General features: G+C 40.7%; 1 protein-coding gene across 3 annotated transcripts in view; it reads left to right on the top strand.

Moving 5' to 3' along the window:
- The window catches only part of ACVR1 (activin A receptor type 1), an 86861-nt gene that overhangs the window by 47888 nt on the left and 20344 nt on the right, over positions 1–18629 (top strand). For all 3 annotated transcript variants that reach the window (XM_040475138.1, XM_040475136.1, XM_040475137.1), the window contains 3 exons: positions 82–228; positions 6802–7077; positions 11253–11450. In XM_040475138.1, coding sequence (XP_040331072.1) covers positions 82–228; positions 6802–7077; positions 11253–11450 — 621 coding nt within the window. The remainder of the gene's footprint in view (positions 1–81; positions 229–6801; positions 7078–11252; positions 11451–18629) is intronic.

The following is an 18629-nucleotide window of genomic DNA, read 5'->3' as shown; positions in this document are numbered from 1 at the left end:
GGTAATAGTTGCAGGCAAGAGATGTCCTGGCTACCCCTCCTGTTCACCAGTCCCACATCACCTCTGTGTTGCTTTCTCCAGGGAAGGGCCGGTATGGTGAGGTGTGGAGGGGCAGCTGGCAGGGGGAGAACGTCGCTGTGAAGATCTTCTCCTCCCGGGATGAGAAGTCATGGTTCAGGGAAACAGAATTGTACAACACTGTGATGCTGAGGCATGAAAATATTTTAGGTAAGTACAAAGATAATCCCCTCGTTAATTTTATCCAGAAACAAAGAGTTGCCTCCCTTTGCCCTCTCAGAGTTGGTGGATGTGAATTTGCAAGTCTCCCTCAAAAAGGGATAATAGGGATCGTCAGCATTTATATAAAGTTTAATTTTCTTTTAATGCTAATTTCTTGTTTAAATCTGCAAAGAAGCGAAGTTTGAAGATTCTCTGGATGATGAAAATGAAATCATTATTGCTAATTCTTATTCTGTAGGTTGTTATTTAAGCAACAAAAATTTACCCCATATTGTTCACTTCAAGGCTTCATCCGTTGTTCTACTTACCGCACCCTTTTTGAATATTTATTGAATCAAACTAAGAAAGCTCTTTGGACGATTTCCTAGAGATTCACAGCTCCCAGGGACATCATAATTAAATGCACGTTCCCTCAAACTAGGCATGGTTTTTAAAGCCCAGATTTACAGAGGGATTTAGCATCCATTTTAATTTGGAAACGAAGGCTTAGAACCATTTGTGAAATATGTGAGGAGCCCATTGAAATACTGCTTTGGAAGTATAAGGGGTGAGAATATTCCTTGTTCCCATTGACTTCTGTGTCTTTGGAAAGTTTCTCTAAATGTGTTTATACTAATACATGCATGGGAATGCTGCTCAGAGTGCTTTATTGGTGGGTATAAAGTTTATATAGAAATGGACTCTACAGGATAGTGTTGGACACCTCGTGGCTATTGGGTGAGATGTGGCTTATAGGAAGGCCATTACTAGAATTTATTTCTATTTCATCGCTGCCAGTTTCGTATTAAACCCGAGTCAGGTTGTCCGCAAATAACGGTTTGACAGTTGTCTACAGTTTTGCTTTGACGGGATGGTTGTGTGTTCCATCTTAGAATTGTGTATTTCTTCTGCTGTCTTCTCCCCTTACCTTACCTGCTGGGCTCTCACTGTCACCCAGTCGTGCTCACTTGCGTCATTGCTGTTGGTCTCCCGTTTCCAGTCCATCTTGCTCCCCTGCTATACTTCTCATGGAGTCTTTGATGACTCCTGCATGGCCTGCCACATTTGTGCCTTCTGGGCTTGCCAACCCAGACTCCTTATTTGTTGGGGTCCCAAGGAGTCTCAGCCTTCCTCTACAAATATCCCCAGAGGGCAGCCACTTCTGATATTTGCCATTACTTGGGATTGCCACGAACATTCAAGTGTCCGTACCTTCGTTCGGTGGTCTTGATCACCCATGAACCCACCCCACACTTCGCCGACTCCTCCTTCCATCAAAATTGCCCAATTCCCTTTCAGTGTGCTTTTCTGCACGCCCTCGCTTTGTAACTGCGCTGTGGCCCCGCTCACATACTACCTTGTGTCATAGTTTGATGCATGTGTGAAACAGCAGTGACTAGTCAACACCAGTTACACTAGTTACTACTTACACTGCTGTACACGCTTAATGTGCATTTTCTCGAGTAATCTTCACCACAGTCATAAGAGGGTGGATACTCTTGTTTTGCTAGTTTTAACGGATGAGCTAACCAAGGTGTAGAGGTTCCCGGCACCCATCAGGTTAGAGAGTAGAGCTGAGAGTCACGCTGGGCAGTCTGTCTCTAAATCACAGTTCTGTACTCTATGTGGTAGCGAGCTTGGGGAACTGCTTCTGTGATTCTACAGTGAAGAGTATGAGGTGAAAATTCATCCACAGTCAAAACTATCCTTAAATGTCCCAATTGTTCCTCTGACACTGGGACAGACAGGTTGAGTAACAGATAAAGCGTCAGTTATGTTAGAAGCCGTGATGTATAAGGAGTACTGGTCTTTCAAGGGTGGAATTCTGTTAATGGGCAGGTGCACATACTCTTAATAAGTACGTATGTGGGCTCTGAGATTCATTAGCGGAAGGGCATGTTTAGGCACCCCTTCTTATTCTCATGGGCTCACAGGTTCATCGAGCAAAACGCTCTAGATATTGCGGGGCTATGCAAATCATCACTTTATCAGTGCTTTTGAGTTAAATGAACTGTGATACCATTCCATTGTATACCGAGAACAAGAATCATTTCCATTGTTTTTACTTTCATACTCAGAACCAAGGACAGTACCCAGCACATGGTAGGTGCTCAGTAAATGTTTGTTGTAAATTAGATTTAATCATAAGAGAAATCTGAAAGTCACTTTTGCAATAATGATTCACATGAGAGAAGTGACCACATAGTTGCAAAACACTGTTCATTTCTTATTACCAAATGATCCAAGGAAATTCTGTGTTCATGAGATCCTTCTAATAACATCATCATAATTGCAGCTGTATGAACTGATTTTACTGTGTAGTTCTTTTAGTTGAGAAAGCTCATTTAAAAATGCATCACTTTTTCTTTTTTTTTCTTTTTTGGCTAAACTTGGTTCAACTTCTTTCCCTTGCTGTACCAGTTTTCTGGATATAGAGACTTTAAGGTTTTCTGTGATCATTTCCTTTTCTATCAAAGGAGCATGTTGTATTGGCTATCGGATCATTATTTCCGTCCACTCTTGAGTATTGCTAACTCTAGCCCCTCAGAGTAAAAAAATTACAAACATTTACACATATATGCATACACATAAAACTCCGCACCCTCATTGTTTATCCCCCTCCAACAATATCTTTCAAATGACTCGTGTGGCTTTCAGCTCTTCCTTCTGCTCTGTCTGGTGTAGAAGTCAACAGACAAGTGGGTAATGGGAGGCTGTGCTATGTGGTGGCAGGAACGGTGGTCAGGAACTTGAGAATCTGGTTTCTACTCTCAGCACCACTAACAACCCCACTGTGTGACTTTTGGCCAAAGTTATATGTTGCTGAGTGTTCTTTTCCTCATTACTAAGACCAAGGGAGTTGAGTCAATGTGAGAATTTTACTCCAAAGTCTCATCTTACACTCTTTAAAAAAAAAAAATAGTAAAATGTGAAGTTTACTTTTTTAATCCTATTAAGCAGGAAGTTCAGTGACATTAAGTACATTCTCCGTATACAACCATCGCCACCCTCCATCTCTAGAACTGCCTCATACTCCTAAGTGGTACTGCCTAACCATTTAATCAGACTTTCTTGAGAACAAAGTAAAGGAAGCCACCCGCAAAAGATAGTACATTACAAAATTGTTGTGGCTTTAATTGAATACTGAGCTATTCTAAAATGTAGTACTAACCAGCTATTCTCGATACTTCCTGTGCTGGGCATCATATGAAGCACTGTACCTATAATTACTCTTCTATTCTCACAGTACCCCTTTGAGATTGATGATGACGTTATCCTTATCTTACAAATGAGGAAACCAAGGTGGAGATCTTACATGACTTGTGTGAGATCACCCAGCTCGGGAATGGTGGAGCCGATTGGTACCCAGCCATCCAGCTCTGGGGCCCAACCCTCTGCAGCACGTGCCCCACAGTGTAGTGGCCTCACTCCTCAGCTGTCATAGCTACCCAGCTCCTGGTTCCTGGGCGGGTCACCAAGGAGAGGCTCACAGGGGCCACTGGTGACCTAACATGATATTTTGGGTTTTATTTTCATTTTTGAGGAGGCTGGGAGGATGACTTTAGCTGTTAAATAAGAGGCTTTTGTTCTTTTAAAAAAACTTTTTTAAATATTTATTTTTGAGAGAGAGAGAGAGAGAGAGAGAGAGAGAAAATATGAGCAGGAGAGGGGTGGAGAGAGAGGGAGACACAAGAATCTGAAGCAGGCTCCAGGCTCTGAGCTCTCAGCACAGAGCCCAGTGCAGGGCTTCAGCTCACGGACTGCAAGATCATCACCTGAGGTGAAGTCAGATGCTTAACTGACTGAGCCACCCAGGCACCCCTAAGAGGCTTTTGTTCTAATCACTTTTTCTCCCTGTTAATGAACACATCCAATGGCTATGCCTGTGTTCTGCCCTGGTACCTGTTCAATCTTCCCTAACAGTAGAGAGCTTTGACTGAAATTGCAAAAGTTCCATAAAAATGCTCTAGCACTCTCAAACAAATGTAGTTCTATAATTCACACTTGGGAGATAAACAGTTAAAAAGAAATCCTGCCTATTTAAAAGTCATTTTCCTGGAAGGTCTAGAGCATAATTAACGGGACAAACAAAATCCTTCCTAAAACCTAAGGGGCTTAGGGGAAGTTAAGTGAATAAATAAGCTTGCTTGCTTGCTTGCTTGCTTTCTTTCTCTCTCTCTCTCTCTCTCTCTCTCTCTCTCTCTCTTTCATCAATCAGTCAGTCAGAGACTGTTCTTTCTCCCTTAAGCAGAGAAATCAGTAGAGGCTATATAAATACACAAACAGTAATTTAATTTCTTTTCAGTGGTGCTTATAGTTTAGGATATTTATTTTTGAACATGATTAACAATATCATTTGGTTGAAAAGGATAAAGCAGAAACATTTTCTTTAGTAAGAATGACTAATAGGTAAGTACACATATTATGGCCTGTGAAGGGCTCCAGGAGAAATCGCTATGGGGTGACACAGACTGGAGAGGGGAAGGCGTGCAGGAGTGAGGCTGACTGTGGGAACCAGCTCAGAGGGAAGTGGAGAAGGAGGTAGGGTATCACGGTGTGGAAACATTACTTCCTTTACTTTGCAGATGTCCAATGGATACAAGTGTCAAATTGTCTTTCTCTGCGTAGAAAGGAGCTTGTTTGGGGGCAGTATGGCATCATGGGTAAGAGTAGCGGTTCTAGAGCCAGGCTACTGGGACCATTACTGGCCTTAACGTCAATGATGTCCTCTGCCTCCTTTCTGTTGTTTTTGGAGGATTATGTGCAGACCGTGTAGAACTTGTTAGTCCCAGTATTTACTAGCTGCTTCTGTTGCTGATGATGACGATCAAATAGGGGACATTTCTTTGTTCCCAGAGTTTTCTGTGTAAGCAACGGTGTACCCAGATGGCTAGCACCAAACTTGGGGTCAGCAGCTACTTAATGGATATGTAATTTGGCATTTCCTAAAAGCAGTTTCATTATTTATAAACTGACTGTAATGATATCTGTGTTACTAGTGTATTGAGAAAAATCCCATGAGAAAATACATGTGAAAGTGACACGAATTTTATATCAAGCACTATGCAAGTGTGAGGCATGTTCCACGTATTTGTGTTTTTCTACATCCTTTCACAAGTCATTTAATCCTTCCTGAAGCCACATCTTTCTTTTGTTTTTAATATCCTTTTATTTATAAGTTCCAAATGTCACTGCCTGTAGTGGACATTAGCGGGGTATTGTGTGTGTGTGTGTGTGTGTGTGTGTGTGTGTGTAAATATTTACATGTGCATATATAAAATATGTATATGTGTGTATATAAAAAGATGTGTGTGTGTGTGTGTGTGTGTATACACACACACACACACACACACACACACACACACATATATGGAGAGAGAGAGCATGTGAGAGTGAGTGCATGGAAAACACCTCTAGCAGAAAAGGCAAGCATGCACATCACAATTTATTCCATAGGTTAGAAAGTTCTAGAGGTCATTCACTTTGCTCAAGGGTCCCCTCAGAATGTCTAGAAAAATCTGTTCCTACCACTTTATCGACCTCTGTCAAATCTCACTTCTTGAAAAGAAGTCTTGAAAAGTGGTCTTGAAAAAACCACTTCAGTTATCACTTCTTGGTGGAAGCCTGTTGTAACCTCTGGTCTGAATTATTAGCAGTCCCTATTTGGGACTCCTGTTGCCCTTTACAGATGTAACAGTACTTTTCATTATATTCATTACATTATATTGTAATTTTTCCTTTTTATATCTGTCTTCTTCTCTAGCCAACAGACACTATTAGTTTTCTTGTGTGATTGACAAAGAGCATCATAGGTGCTTATTATATTTGGTTTCTTTTTTATTTGATGAGTAGTCAGTCATTTAATATAAATTTATCCCTTTATCTTTCATCTGAGTAGAGATAATCCAGAGAACCTAAACGAGTGACCCAGTATTACACAGCAAATCACAGGCAGAGTCAATATGAGAACATAGGTGTCTAGATACTATATGTTTTTTTTTTTAATGTTTAAATGTTTTTTAAGGTTACTTATTTTGAGAGCAAGCAAGAGTGTGAATGGGGGAAGGGCAGAGAGAGAGGGGAGAGAGAATCCCAAGCAGTCGCCACACTGTTGGCACAGAGCGCTGACACAAATTGTGAGAGCATGACCTGAGCTGAGATCAAGAGTCTGTCGCTTAACCGATGGAGCCACCCAGGTGCCCCTAGATACTATGTTTTTTTATTCTTTTTGGGTGGTCGATGAATAATCTGTGCTTGGAATATGAGCATGATAAAGAGTTTGATGCTATCATTATGGGTAAACACGAAGATATTATTCCTATCTTAATGCAATGTATAATATTTTAAAGGGTTATTTGTCATGGAAATGAATATGGAAATTTCCTATTCATTAGCAGTACCTTGTTATGGAATAAATAGTATTGCATTTTTCTGTTGATGCCTCTGTAAACCTCCTTTCATGGAAGTTTAATGATTTTTTGTCGTAGGTGGTATCTATCTCATAGGTTTCTATTTCTGTGTACCGAAAGTTATAATGTGAAATTCTTACATGTCTGCTAATTTTGTTCTTGCTCTTTCCAGGTTTTATTGCTTCAGACATGACCTCAAGACACTCCAGTACCCAGTTATGGTTAATTACACATTATCACGAAATGGGATCGTTGTATGACTATCTTCAGCTTACTACTCTGGATACAGTTAGCTGCCTGCGAATAGTGCTATCTATAGCTAGTGGTCTCGCACATTTGCACATAGAGATATTTGGGACCCAAGGGAAACCAGCCATAGCTCATCGAGATTTAAAGAGCAAAAACATCCTGGTTAAGAAGAATGGACAGTGTTGCATAGCAGATTTGGGTAAAGTTTTAAAAATATTTCTTAATTACCATTTTTACTTCTGTTGCAGTCCATCCTTTAGCTAGGTTGCATCCACCACCCCCACCCCCGCAACCTTTCATTATGAAACATGTCAAGCATGCAGACAAATCAAAAGAACTTCATAGTGAATAGCTGTATACCCACCGCCTAGATTCTGCCATCAACATTTTACTGTTCTTAAGCTTTGCCACACATCATCCATCCCCTCATCAATCCATCATAATCTTTGATGCTTTAAGTAAACTGCACACAAAAGAGCCCTTTCTTGTAAAGACTCGAGCATGTATACCACTGTGTCATTCACCAGAGTGACTACTGTGTGTTTACTTTTTTCTTTCCAGGTGAAATTTCAATTTCATGTGAAATGAACAAACGTTAAGTAATACATTCTCAGAGTTTTGACAAGTGCTGTAAAATCCAAATGTCTATCGAAAGTTAGACCTTCGCATTACTTTGGAAAGTCACTTCATGCCCATGCAGTGCATCGCTGCCCCAGTCCACCCTCAGAGGCAACCAATAGTGTGTAGCATTCTCATTTCCCAAACCTTTACACAAAGTAGGTACACAAATAACCTAGGGAATGAGTTCATCTTGAAAATGTTTCTAAAGTTGTTTTTTTCTGTAACCATGGCAAAATTATCAATGAAGAAAGAGAAAACCTAACCCAGTTCGCAGTTTGCCCTGCTGGGATACCTCATTCCTGTGGTATTAGGATACTGCTCAGTGTGAGCTTTAATTGCATTATAAATAAGACTGTTTTCATTTATAGCGACATTGTATATAAAACCATCTTCAACTTAGACTCCTTGGATATTGGCTGAGTAATTATGCTAATGGGAACTGAATTGTAATATTGGTTTTTCATGTCAGTGGACTATTGAGAGTCCTCACTCTATTTGATTAAAAAATGGTATATATTATTTTCTTCCATATACCTGTAGTTATTGTTCCTAGTATTCCCATACTTGTAGGCTGATAAAGGTTTAGACAGTATTAGCTCTATGATATAAATGATAGAATTTATTCTTGTTTTTAAACACAAAAGACTCGACATGTCAGGAAAATTCATTTCTTTTGTTATTTCTTTAAAGTCTTTGCATTCATGCTGAGAATTATTTTACAATGTTTTGCAAGTGTGAGAAGACAGCTACTAAGGATAGCATTGAAAGGGCATGGCTCTAAAGCTTTTTGTGGGCAGTTGTAGTTGTGGTGTACTGGACTTTCATGGCAATGCCATGGCTTTTGGAGCAGGGTGATTTGGGCTGGAATCCTGATTTTTCCAGTTATTCACCCCGTATATCTGTGCAGGTGTTTTAATCTATTTACCTGCCCGAAGTACACGACCACTTACTTTCGATGTTAGGGTAAGGGGCTTAGCAAGGAACACTTTAGCGTTTGACACTGTGCACTGTACTTCTGTACTGTTTCAAATGTTCATAACGCTGCGTTCAACTATTACTCATGTTACTAAAAATCACTTATGCCTACCTCACATGATTCTTACAAGATTCAGAAGTTACAATACTTGCGTTGCAAATGATAAGTATTCAGAGGGTGGTTGCTGTTATAGTCCAGTGGTCTAGGGGAGATGGAAAATTGAGGAGGCTGTTGGCTTTGGTTATGGGACTTGATAGGGAGTCAGAGGTGTTTTTCAGTAAGTCCAAGTAATTCGTGATTCATCTGTCTTTCTTTTGGCCTGTAGCCTTCCAGTTAGATACACAGATTTGTAGAAAAATCTGTGTTAAGGTGTTTATTATTCAGGGAGTAGATCCTTTGAACAGAAGACAGCTCGTCCTGTAAGATCATCATTTGTTTAATTTTTCACTTTATACCCAGAAATTAAGGATCACTCATTAGAAATCATGTTCTATTATTGAAACTGCAAAAATTTCAGTATTGTATTTATTTTTCTAACTTTTTATTATAAAAAATTCAAACATACAGAAAGGCTGAGGGAATAGTAAGTATAAAGATCATTCATACCCACAGCACTGAGATTCAGCAGTTGTTAAAATTTTGCCATATTTGCTTTATCTATATGTAGCTGAACGTGTATCTTTGCTGATACATTTGAAAATAAGTTGCAGACATCACAACACTTCTAAATATTTCAAAATGCATCTCTTAAAAATACCAAATTATATCTGCATGATCATTTTATCAAACCTAAAATTATTGATAATTCAATAATATCATTTAATGTCCATTTTCAGATTTTTCTGTTTTTTTTTTTTTTTAATTTTTTTTTCAACGTTTATTTATTTTTGGGACAGAGAGAGACAGAGCATGAACGGGCGAGGGGCAGAGAGAGAGGGAGACACAGAATCGGAAACAGGCTCCAGGCTCTGAGCCATCAGCCCAGAGCCCGACGCGGGGCTCGAACTCACGGACCGTGAGATCGTGACCTGGTTGAAGTCGGACGCTTAACCGACTGCGCCACCCAGGCGCCCCAATTTTCTGTTTTTTTCAAACAAGAAATCAGGCAAGGTTCACACATTGCATTTGGATATTTTGTCTCTTTAAGTAGTGTGATAATTATCTATTACTGGGTAACAAACTATCTCTAAAACTTAGCAGCATAAAATAACAAATTTGTTGTCTCACATAGTCATCTGAGGGTCAGCAATCTTAGAATGACTTAGCTCTACGGTTCTGGCTCAGGATCTGGTGGGGGTTCCAGTCAAGCTGTCGATTAGAGCTCCAGGCACCTGAAGGCTTGATGAGGGCTGGAGGAACTTCCAGGATGGCTCCACTCACATGACTATTGGTGGGAGGCCTCAGTTCCTTGTCACGGGGACCTCTCCACGGGGTTGTGTGAGTGGCCTCATAACACAAGAGAACTGATAGCGAGCAGAGAGGAAGCCATGATGCCTTATATGTCCTAACTTTGAAGATATACACTCATTTCTGCCAGGTTCTGTTTGATAGCACAGCCTACCCTCAAGGCAGAGGGAGTTGAACTTCACCTCTTGAAAGGAGAAGTCTCAAAGAACTTGAGGACATATTTTTAAACCACCACAGTTAGTACTGCCATGATCTATTTAAACTGCTCCTTTTTATATTCTGTTATTTTGACTCCTTGGTTCTGGAAACAGTAAAGAGGTATATATGTTTTGGGAGACAGTGGCCACAGAATCTTGGGGTTGATTATAAAAGGCAGGGAAAGAGGAACCGGTCTGATTTAGTGAATGCAATCGCTGATGTCTCTAGTAATTTTTCAGGGTGAGATAACAGGTGCCATCCCTGTGGCATGATAAGGAGTCATCATCCCACACACTCAGAGCCACAGAGCAGGAGCAGAAGTGTTCCTAGATGGCCTGAGGGATCCCCAAAGGATCCTTGGGTTGCAAAGGTTTACACAGGCTGCTTGTTCCAATGTGGCACTTTTCATTGTGTGTTAAAGGAATTACTTTCAGTTGGTCAGCATGGATATCAAAAAGTAATTTTATCCTCACAATGAATCATGCATGTATCTACCTAACCCTCCTGGTCTGTGTGGAATGCCAGGTCACTCTGATTGAGGAATTCTGAAATGAGGGATGGTTTAAGAAAGGGCTTCAAACCCATTTAACAGGAGAGCTGTGCTTTGAATTGAGGGCAGTTTAATGCTGTCTGTATGCATGACTTTAGAGAAAAGCCTGTGGGCTTGGTCAGCATTGCTAAGTCTCAAATGAGCATCCCTTCCTCAAGGGATGGAGTCTGCCCTTTAAGTAGTGATACGTTACCGCAGATTCGCTGCCTCACACTGTTGGAAATTTGTGTTTGCACACAATTGGGAGCTGTGGCGGAGCAGGAGAACTTAATTTCCTTCTGGTAAGACACTTGGAGATTCCCACTTAACATGTGAGCCTGTTTTCCTGTGGACTTCAAACACTGGCCACACAGTGCTTCAGTTTATTATTCCCCCAAGTCTTTTTGTCTCAGGGGTTCATGTGTTAACTTAATAGCGTCAGAATGTTTCTGGCATTAGTTCTTTTTTCTGTTGGTGACAGGTGTCATCACAACAGTATTCCAGATTGCTCTGGATGTAGTGCAGCAGTGACCACGATTACCATGAGAGGGCGCTTCTGATTGGGGTTGGTTTGAAAGGCCTTCAGCAGCCCTCTGTGACAAAGGTCGTGAACTGACCCGCCCTGTTGTCTTCTTCCCTTTAGGCCTGGCAGTCATGCATTCCCAGAGTACCAATCAGCTCGATGTGGGGAACAACCCCCGTGTGGGCACCAAACGCTACATGGCCCCTGAAGTTCTAGATGAAACCATTCAGGTGGATTGTTTTGATTCTTACAAGAGAGTTGATATTTGGGCCTTTGGACTTGTCTTGTGGGAGGTGGCCAGACGTATGGTGAGCAATGGTAAGTATCTGATCTCATGTAGTAATGTCCTTTTCCAAGTCGTCTTGATTCTACGATCTTTAAAAGGGCAAAGGAAATATTTAAGTCCACAATGCACCATGAATCATACTTATTCCTTGAATCATACATCAGGCTATCAGCATCTATATTTGATTTATGGCTAGTAGGTGGAATGTAATGGCATTATATTTTAGCTACACAAGAGGAAATGATGGTTGAAAAAGAAGAATATTTTGGGCTGGGACATCTGCTCCTAGCGCTGCCTCCCCAGTGCCTCAAGTATAAGCCCCCAATAAATGCTTCCTGTCTCTTAAAAAAAAAAAAAAAGAATATTTCTGGAAAAGACTGTTCTTCAGCTTTTCTTTTGATTGGTCCATATTTCATTCTTTCCTTTCTCCATCTTCCTATTCTCCCTTTCTTCCCACCCTCCCTCCTCCTCTTCTCTTCTCACAAGTGAGGTTTAACATGAAAGAATGCTTGAGTAAATCTAAGTGTGAATCCTGCTATGTTAGATATTTTTACTTCCTAAAGTTGGATTATTGAGAAAATAACGCTCAGGTTGCATACTCAGAATTCACTTCTTTGTGAGAAGCAGTCTATACCTTCTTAATTAATGAAGTTTGAATTCAGGAAGTCCTGAACAGGTGGTTAATGCTGGGCCTCTTAGAAGTACGTTTTCTGAAATGGTGTTGTTGTAGCAGTGAGAGAAGCATAGGTCAATCATTTTTAACCTGTGACTCATACAATAAAGTCTTACTTACTCTTGTCTTTCGCGTGTCCCCATTAGCCACAAGTATGTTGTTGAACTTTACTAGAAGTACACTGTATTCTGAAAGAACTAAGTATACTGTTCCAAATTGCACACGCCCCAGCTACCCACAAAGTGGTTATTATAGCGAGCTCTCTTGACTCACCTAAATAAACTCCTGAACTGGAAGTCTTATTTCAGAGGACATGTCTGAAATTGTTGCAGAAAACCAGGAAAATGGCATATATTTTAATTAATACTCATTTTCAAAAGATACTTTCCCCTCCTAGCACTTGCTGGAATCCTGGATTTGAAGTATTAAATAATGTGCGAACTCTCAAGGATTGAGATTCTTGGGGCAATCATAATTTTCCTGAACAACATAACCAGAGAATAGGAAGTTCTTTGAGGAAAGTTGAATCGGGGTAATTTAACATAGCTTTCGTGTGCAATAATTAAAACTGGCATGCCTTCACGGTAGCTGCTGAAGCTGCCGCTTTTCCTTTTTTCTTTTTTCTTTTTTTTCTCTAACAGCAAAGGCTGTCTGGCTTTGATACCCTTAGGGAATTTGTTAAAAGCAGTTGTTTCAGATTAAACATAAACATACATGCATCGTAACTGGACAGTTCTTTTAGTTTTCTTTTTCTTTTCTTTGTTCTGATGGAGCCATGAACATTTTCTTGGTAATTGTTTCTCAATCATTGGGAGCTTACTGACTTGCATTTTGTGCCATTCAAGTGCCTTGAGAATTATCTGCAACAGGGAGATTGTGTTGCTGATTTATGAAGTTCTGAACTTTGTCTGGAATTGCACATCGGCTTCATTTGCCTACCCCCTCACCAATAATCTTTGAGCATCTTGGAACTGAAAATCTAATTGTAATTAGTTTATTTTACCAAACAACTTAGAGACGGATTGGCATCATAATGAACCATGCAACAGGGAACCTGCCCCAAATTAAGCGGAAACGAATATCCCAAGGCTAGGACGGTGGCAGTCCGGCGGTGGGTGTGCTGGAGCAGCACCAAGCAAGCCTGCATGACGAAAGCCAAACTTGGCAGAGACGTGGGGTTTGGGCTTTGTAAGAATTCTTGTTGCAAACGTGTTCCCTGTGTCACAGGCATAAACCCAAGTGGCTCTTAGAAGCTTAATAGGAGTCCATTTGAAATTAGAATCATCAGTTTAAAATTTAGCTCAACAAATGGTAGTTTGCATCATCTGTTTAACATTATTTTGGGGAAAAAAATCATGAGGAGAGAAAGACTATTTTGGTGGGTTTTTCTGATTGATTTCCTCTTACGTCATCATTTAGGTGGTTCTCAAGTTCCTAAAATTCTGGTGAGTCGAGCTTCTCTTCTGTGTTGTGGTTTGAGTTTTTGGAGGAGGTAAGGGTATGTTGTGTCTCATTTTAAGTCAGTTAGTGTCCCTTGGCAGTGACTAATTTGATATTTTCCCGTCTCTTTTTAGTCCCCCTTTTCCCATGAGTGTTCACATGTGCACGCACTCATGCACACATGGAAATCACCTTATCTGAACTCAGAGTAGGTTTGCATGTGGGATTGAACGCTTTCAGGTTTATTATTAATATTTTAGTTATTACTACACCAAAACAGAAAAATGAGAGAAAATCTGCCCTTAGTTCGAACATCTATATGCCTTTCCACTTCTCTGTGCACCCACGTGTATGTTTCTGACTCCATTGTAATCATAGTATATATACAGTTCTGTATCATCTTTTTTCATTTGAGTGTGCCTTTAACGTTAGTCTGGTTTTAAGTGGTCACGTGGTATTTTAGTGGCCACTTTTATATTTTAGACATCCCGTCTCCTCCACCTGGGGCATACTAGTTCATACAACTTTTTCACTTGGGGAATTAATTCTTAATCCGAAAACAAGTAGACCTAATAGGTCAGAGTATGGAGGTTTTTATGGCTTGATACATATGCCAAATTGCTTTTCATAAGAGTTGTACTAATTTACAATATCTCACTCACCCCAGGGTGTGATGTACCTATTTCACGTTCTTGCCAGCTTTAGGAGCTGTCATTAAAAGAATATATATTTTTGAAATTATTGCATATAAAACATACCTCATTTAAATATATGAATATCTTATCTTAGGAAGGTCATTATAATTATGCATCCTTTGAGTTTCCGAGCCCATGATAAAAATTGATGACCAGATAGTTCTCCTGGAGCAGTATGATCCTCAAGTGAACCATGAGTATAAAAATATGTTGCATTTTGTATTTTCATTGGAATGTTACATTTATTTGCTGCTAATAATAAGCTTCATGCTGTTTCTGTACAGGAAATGAGAATTAAGTCCATTTGCACATCTGAAAACTTCTCAGTAGTGTCTTTTGGAATTCACTTCTTATGTTTAGATTGACACTGAATTTGGAATTGGTCGCAAGGAAAATGGTTTTCTCATCTGTCCTGTGTGAATTTTCTGTACCAATGTAAGGCAGGGGTTGGCCTGGATCAGTAGTTCTTTGAGCGTGTGTCAGATTTTTCTAGAAACACAGAATGCCCCACCCCAGAGTTTCTGATTTAGGAGGTCTAGGGTTGGACAGAGAGCTTCCGTTTCCAACAGGGCTGCAGGTGATCCCCACGTTACTGTTGGGTCAGGGGCCATAGTCTTGAGATCTCATGTGAACATGGAATCAGTCGGTCTTCCCGGGCCGGGAAACAGACTGCCTCCACAATGTGGACAGTCTGTCCCAGCAGGAGACCCATGACTTGTTTCTGATGCTTTAGGTGTAGATACTTGCTCTCTCTTGCATGCTTAAGAGGGGTTCATTTCTTTAAGAGTCTTGTAGATAGACCCTGGCCTTTCTAGATTTTTTGCTACTTCTCTGAGAGTATCCTGGCAGTATTCTTCTTTTGATAGTTCTGCGGATACATTTGTGTCTGGTTACCTGAGTTCAGTGTGGTTTGAGGACAGCACCTTACAGGGGGGTTGCATAGGTAAATGGGTACATCATCACTGTCAACTTGTGCCATTTAGCTTTGGTCTGATAGAAGACCTTTAGTAGCCCCTTCGAAGCATCCCCCAGTAGCGTGTTACCTCTCCAGGATAGAAGCCCTTTCCCTGGAGCATCATCTTTCAGTGTTCTGCCTTGTTTGTATCTCTGTATGCAGAAACCCCATAGTTGTGTTGTTCTCGTACTGTGATCACCTGCTCATGGATTTCAAAACCAAATAAGATCATCTCCATCACCCATCCTCCAGCATATTTTTGTAGTGTCATCTGGGCAGAATGAGCCTCTGTTCACCTCCATGCAGCTCACAGTCTACTGTTACATATTTTAACAGTTTTCATTGAGATTTAATGTCATATAAGTTTGTCATTTAGGTGACAGGCACACTTCACTATCGTCAATACACTAGCAATTTTGAAAAGGCACTATACCCAGATTGGAGAGGCAGACACATTCCGAAGATAGGATAGATACTGTTCCTTTATTGTGTTTGGGTGCTGAACATCTTGTTGTGACACGTTTCTGTCTTCCCTTGCTGTGGCTTTCCTCGGGGCCAGAGCACCGCTCCTAGAAGCTGTCGAGTGGTGCCCTTTGTGTGCCACTGCCCTTGGGCCCTCCTGAGGCGGTGCGACATCATCCTTAACATTTCAGGCTGTGAGATCATACTCTCCGACTTGATCACTTACGTCAGTTTCATCATCCAAAAAATATTGGTGGTGATAATATTCACTTTAAAAAGCTCTGATGATGAACTGAGACAATGTATGTAAAGCATCTTGTGTGTCTCTGGCATGTAGTGAGTGTTCGGTGATGGGGCCATGGGTATTTACTGTTCCATTGAAAATGAGTGTCAGGGGGCGCCTGGGTGGCTCAGTCGGTTAAGCGGCCGACTTCAGCTCAGGTCATGATCTCGCGGTCTGTGAGTTCGAGCCCCATGTCAGGCTCTGTGCTGACAGCTCAGAGCCTGGAGCCTGTTTCAGATTCTGTGTCTCCCTCTCTCTGACCCTCCCCCGTTCATGCTCTGTCTCTCTCTGTCTCAAAAATAAATAAACGTTAAAAAAATAAAAAATAAAAGAAAATGAGTGTCAGAGGACAATGGTGTGCTTGTGGACCTCAGTTGGCCTTCCCTCACCTCTCTGTATGTTAATCCTTCACTCAGATATTACATTTGTTTTTCTCTTCACTTCCCATGGGAGTGCTGGGTGGACACACTCTTGTTTCACCATTACTGGCCTTATTTTGTGATGGACTCCAGTGTTAAAATGTATCTCATAAAAAAAAAAAATCCTTGCTGGCCCAGCTGCATCTTTTAATGGGGTGAAGACTAGGAAACATTTGTTACAATGGGTTTTACAAAGTACATGTGTCAAACACAAATTTATTCTAAATAATCCTTGGGCTTCTGTTCCTAAGCACAGTGCGCTTGTATATGAAAGCCATGACAACTTTTATTTTCTTTAGCAACTTAATATCCACTATATTTCATGATTTCATCTCACTAGTGTATATTAAGTTTTGAACAAAGGGAAGAATAATCATATTAGGAAATTTTTTCAATATTCATTAGAGTAGTTTCTTTCAGGTGTTTTGTTTGGTTGAGCCTTTAATTATAAGTGGCTGGGGACAGGCATATGGAGGTGGAGTGGGAAGGAAGGGTATTTTCCCACTGATTCCTAGAATTTCACATCCCTGGTTTAGAGATCCAGACCAGAGGACAGCAATCATGCCCTCATGACAAAATAACCTGAGTCAGGCAGAACTTCACTGGTTCAAGTAACAGTGTGTTAAATCTTGTAACAGCCTGGCATTCAGTGAACAATACATTCTTCACCTCATAGGAGACCGCTGTAGGTGCCAACTATTTGGACCTTCTGTGGAACTGCTCTCTTTAGGTTTTAACACTGTGCCAGGTCTAAGCCCTCTAAGCTCTAGCTTAGAGCAGGGCTCTGTAGCTCACCTACACTTTTTGTCCCCCTCCTCTGACAACTGTGACATTAATGTATATTGCTAGTAGGGCCTCACTACACAGTAACCTACAAACCATTTGCTATGTTACGTTGATAAGAATCCCCAAGATAGCAGTTACTTTTATAATTCTAACACAGATCTCTGAGAACAGAGTCAGTCTTGACTTGAGTGACGTGCATGGTCCCATATACCTGTGGATTGCAGTACGGGAGGAGGCATGGACCTGCCACGTGTATACTCTACCTAGCAGGGAACAAAATGGGGTGAATTTTAAAGCTGTTCTTCCAACCCGCTTCCTGTTTCAGAAAGGAGTACTTGGCTGTGGGGTAAGGCAGGGCTTCCCAGTGAGTATGCGGTGTTAGGTTACAGAAATGCCTGAGGTACTGATTCTCTTAAACCTCCGGCAGGGAAACGGGGCCCACGGGGACCAGAACCCCCTACACTGTCGGCACCTCTAATTCAGCAGCCTCATCCATTTATCTGCTAGTAATGTTTGATGGGGGCCATGGCACAAAAAATGTTTGAAGTCCTCCCGTTAGGAATAAGTGAGACGACACACATCTTAGAAATACCTTTTTGAATCTTGGAAAACAGTTCACGGAAAGGCATTCTTTCCGGTGACACTAATTTATACACGTATTACTTCATGCTTTTTTCCATACCAAAATGGTACTTTTACCATCATTTTAATCTTTCTCTTTTCATTGGAGTTTTTCAAACTTAGTCTTTTGAGGTCTAGCTGATACACAACGTTACATTAGGTGCAGGTATACAACATAGTGAGTCAAGTCTGTATGTTGTGCTCACATAATTGTAGCAACTGTCACCATACAGCACCATAACAATACCACTGACTGTATTCCCAATGCTGTACTTTCCATTCCTGTGACTTATTCTGTAACTAGAAACTGTTACCTCCTTTTCACCCATTTTGCCTCACCTCCTTCCCCTACAGTACCCATCAATTTGTTCCCTGTATTTATGGGTCTGTTTCTGCTTTTTGTTTGTTCATTCGTTTGGGTTTTTTTAGATTCCATAGTAGATAAATTCATCTGGTATTTGTCTCTTTCTGTCTGACTCACTTCATAGCATAGTACCCTCTAAGGAATCCATTTTGTTGCAAATGGTGAAATCTTATTTTTTTTACAGCCGAGTAATATTTCCTTGTGTACCTATGTATGTGCACAGAATGCCTTTCTGTGAACTCTGTTTTCCGAGCATCAAAAAGGTATTTCCACTATGTCTGTTGTCCCACTTCTCGTTCCTAACAGGAATACTTCAAACACATACATAGAGTCTTTACCCATCCCTCTGTCAACGGACATGTGGATTGCTTGCATATCTTGACTATTGTAAATAATGCTGCAATAGGTATAGGTGTGTATAGATGGTTTTGAATTAGTATTTTCATTTTCTTGGGGTAAGTACCCAGTAGTGGGATTACTCAATTGGATGGTATTTCTCTTTCAAATTTTTTT

The sequence above is a fragment of the Herpailurus yagouaroundi genome, unplaced genomic scaffold (assembly GCF_014898765.1).
Source record: "Herpailurus yagouaroundi ecotype Mexico unplaced genomic scaffold, PumYag 140, whole genome shotgun sequence".
Classification (NCBI taxonomy): Eukaryota; Metazoa; Chordata; class Mammalia; order Carnivora; family Felidae; genus Herpailurus; species Herpailurus yagouaroundi.
This window is presented reverse-complemented; position numbering and strand designations above follow the sequence as displayed.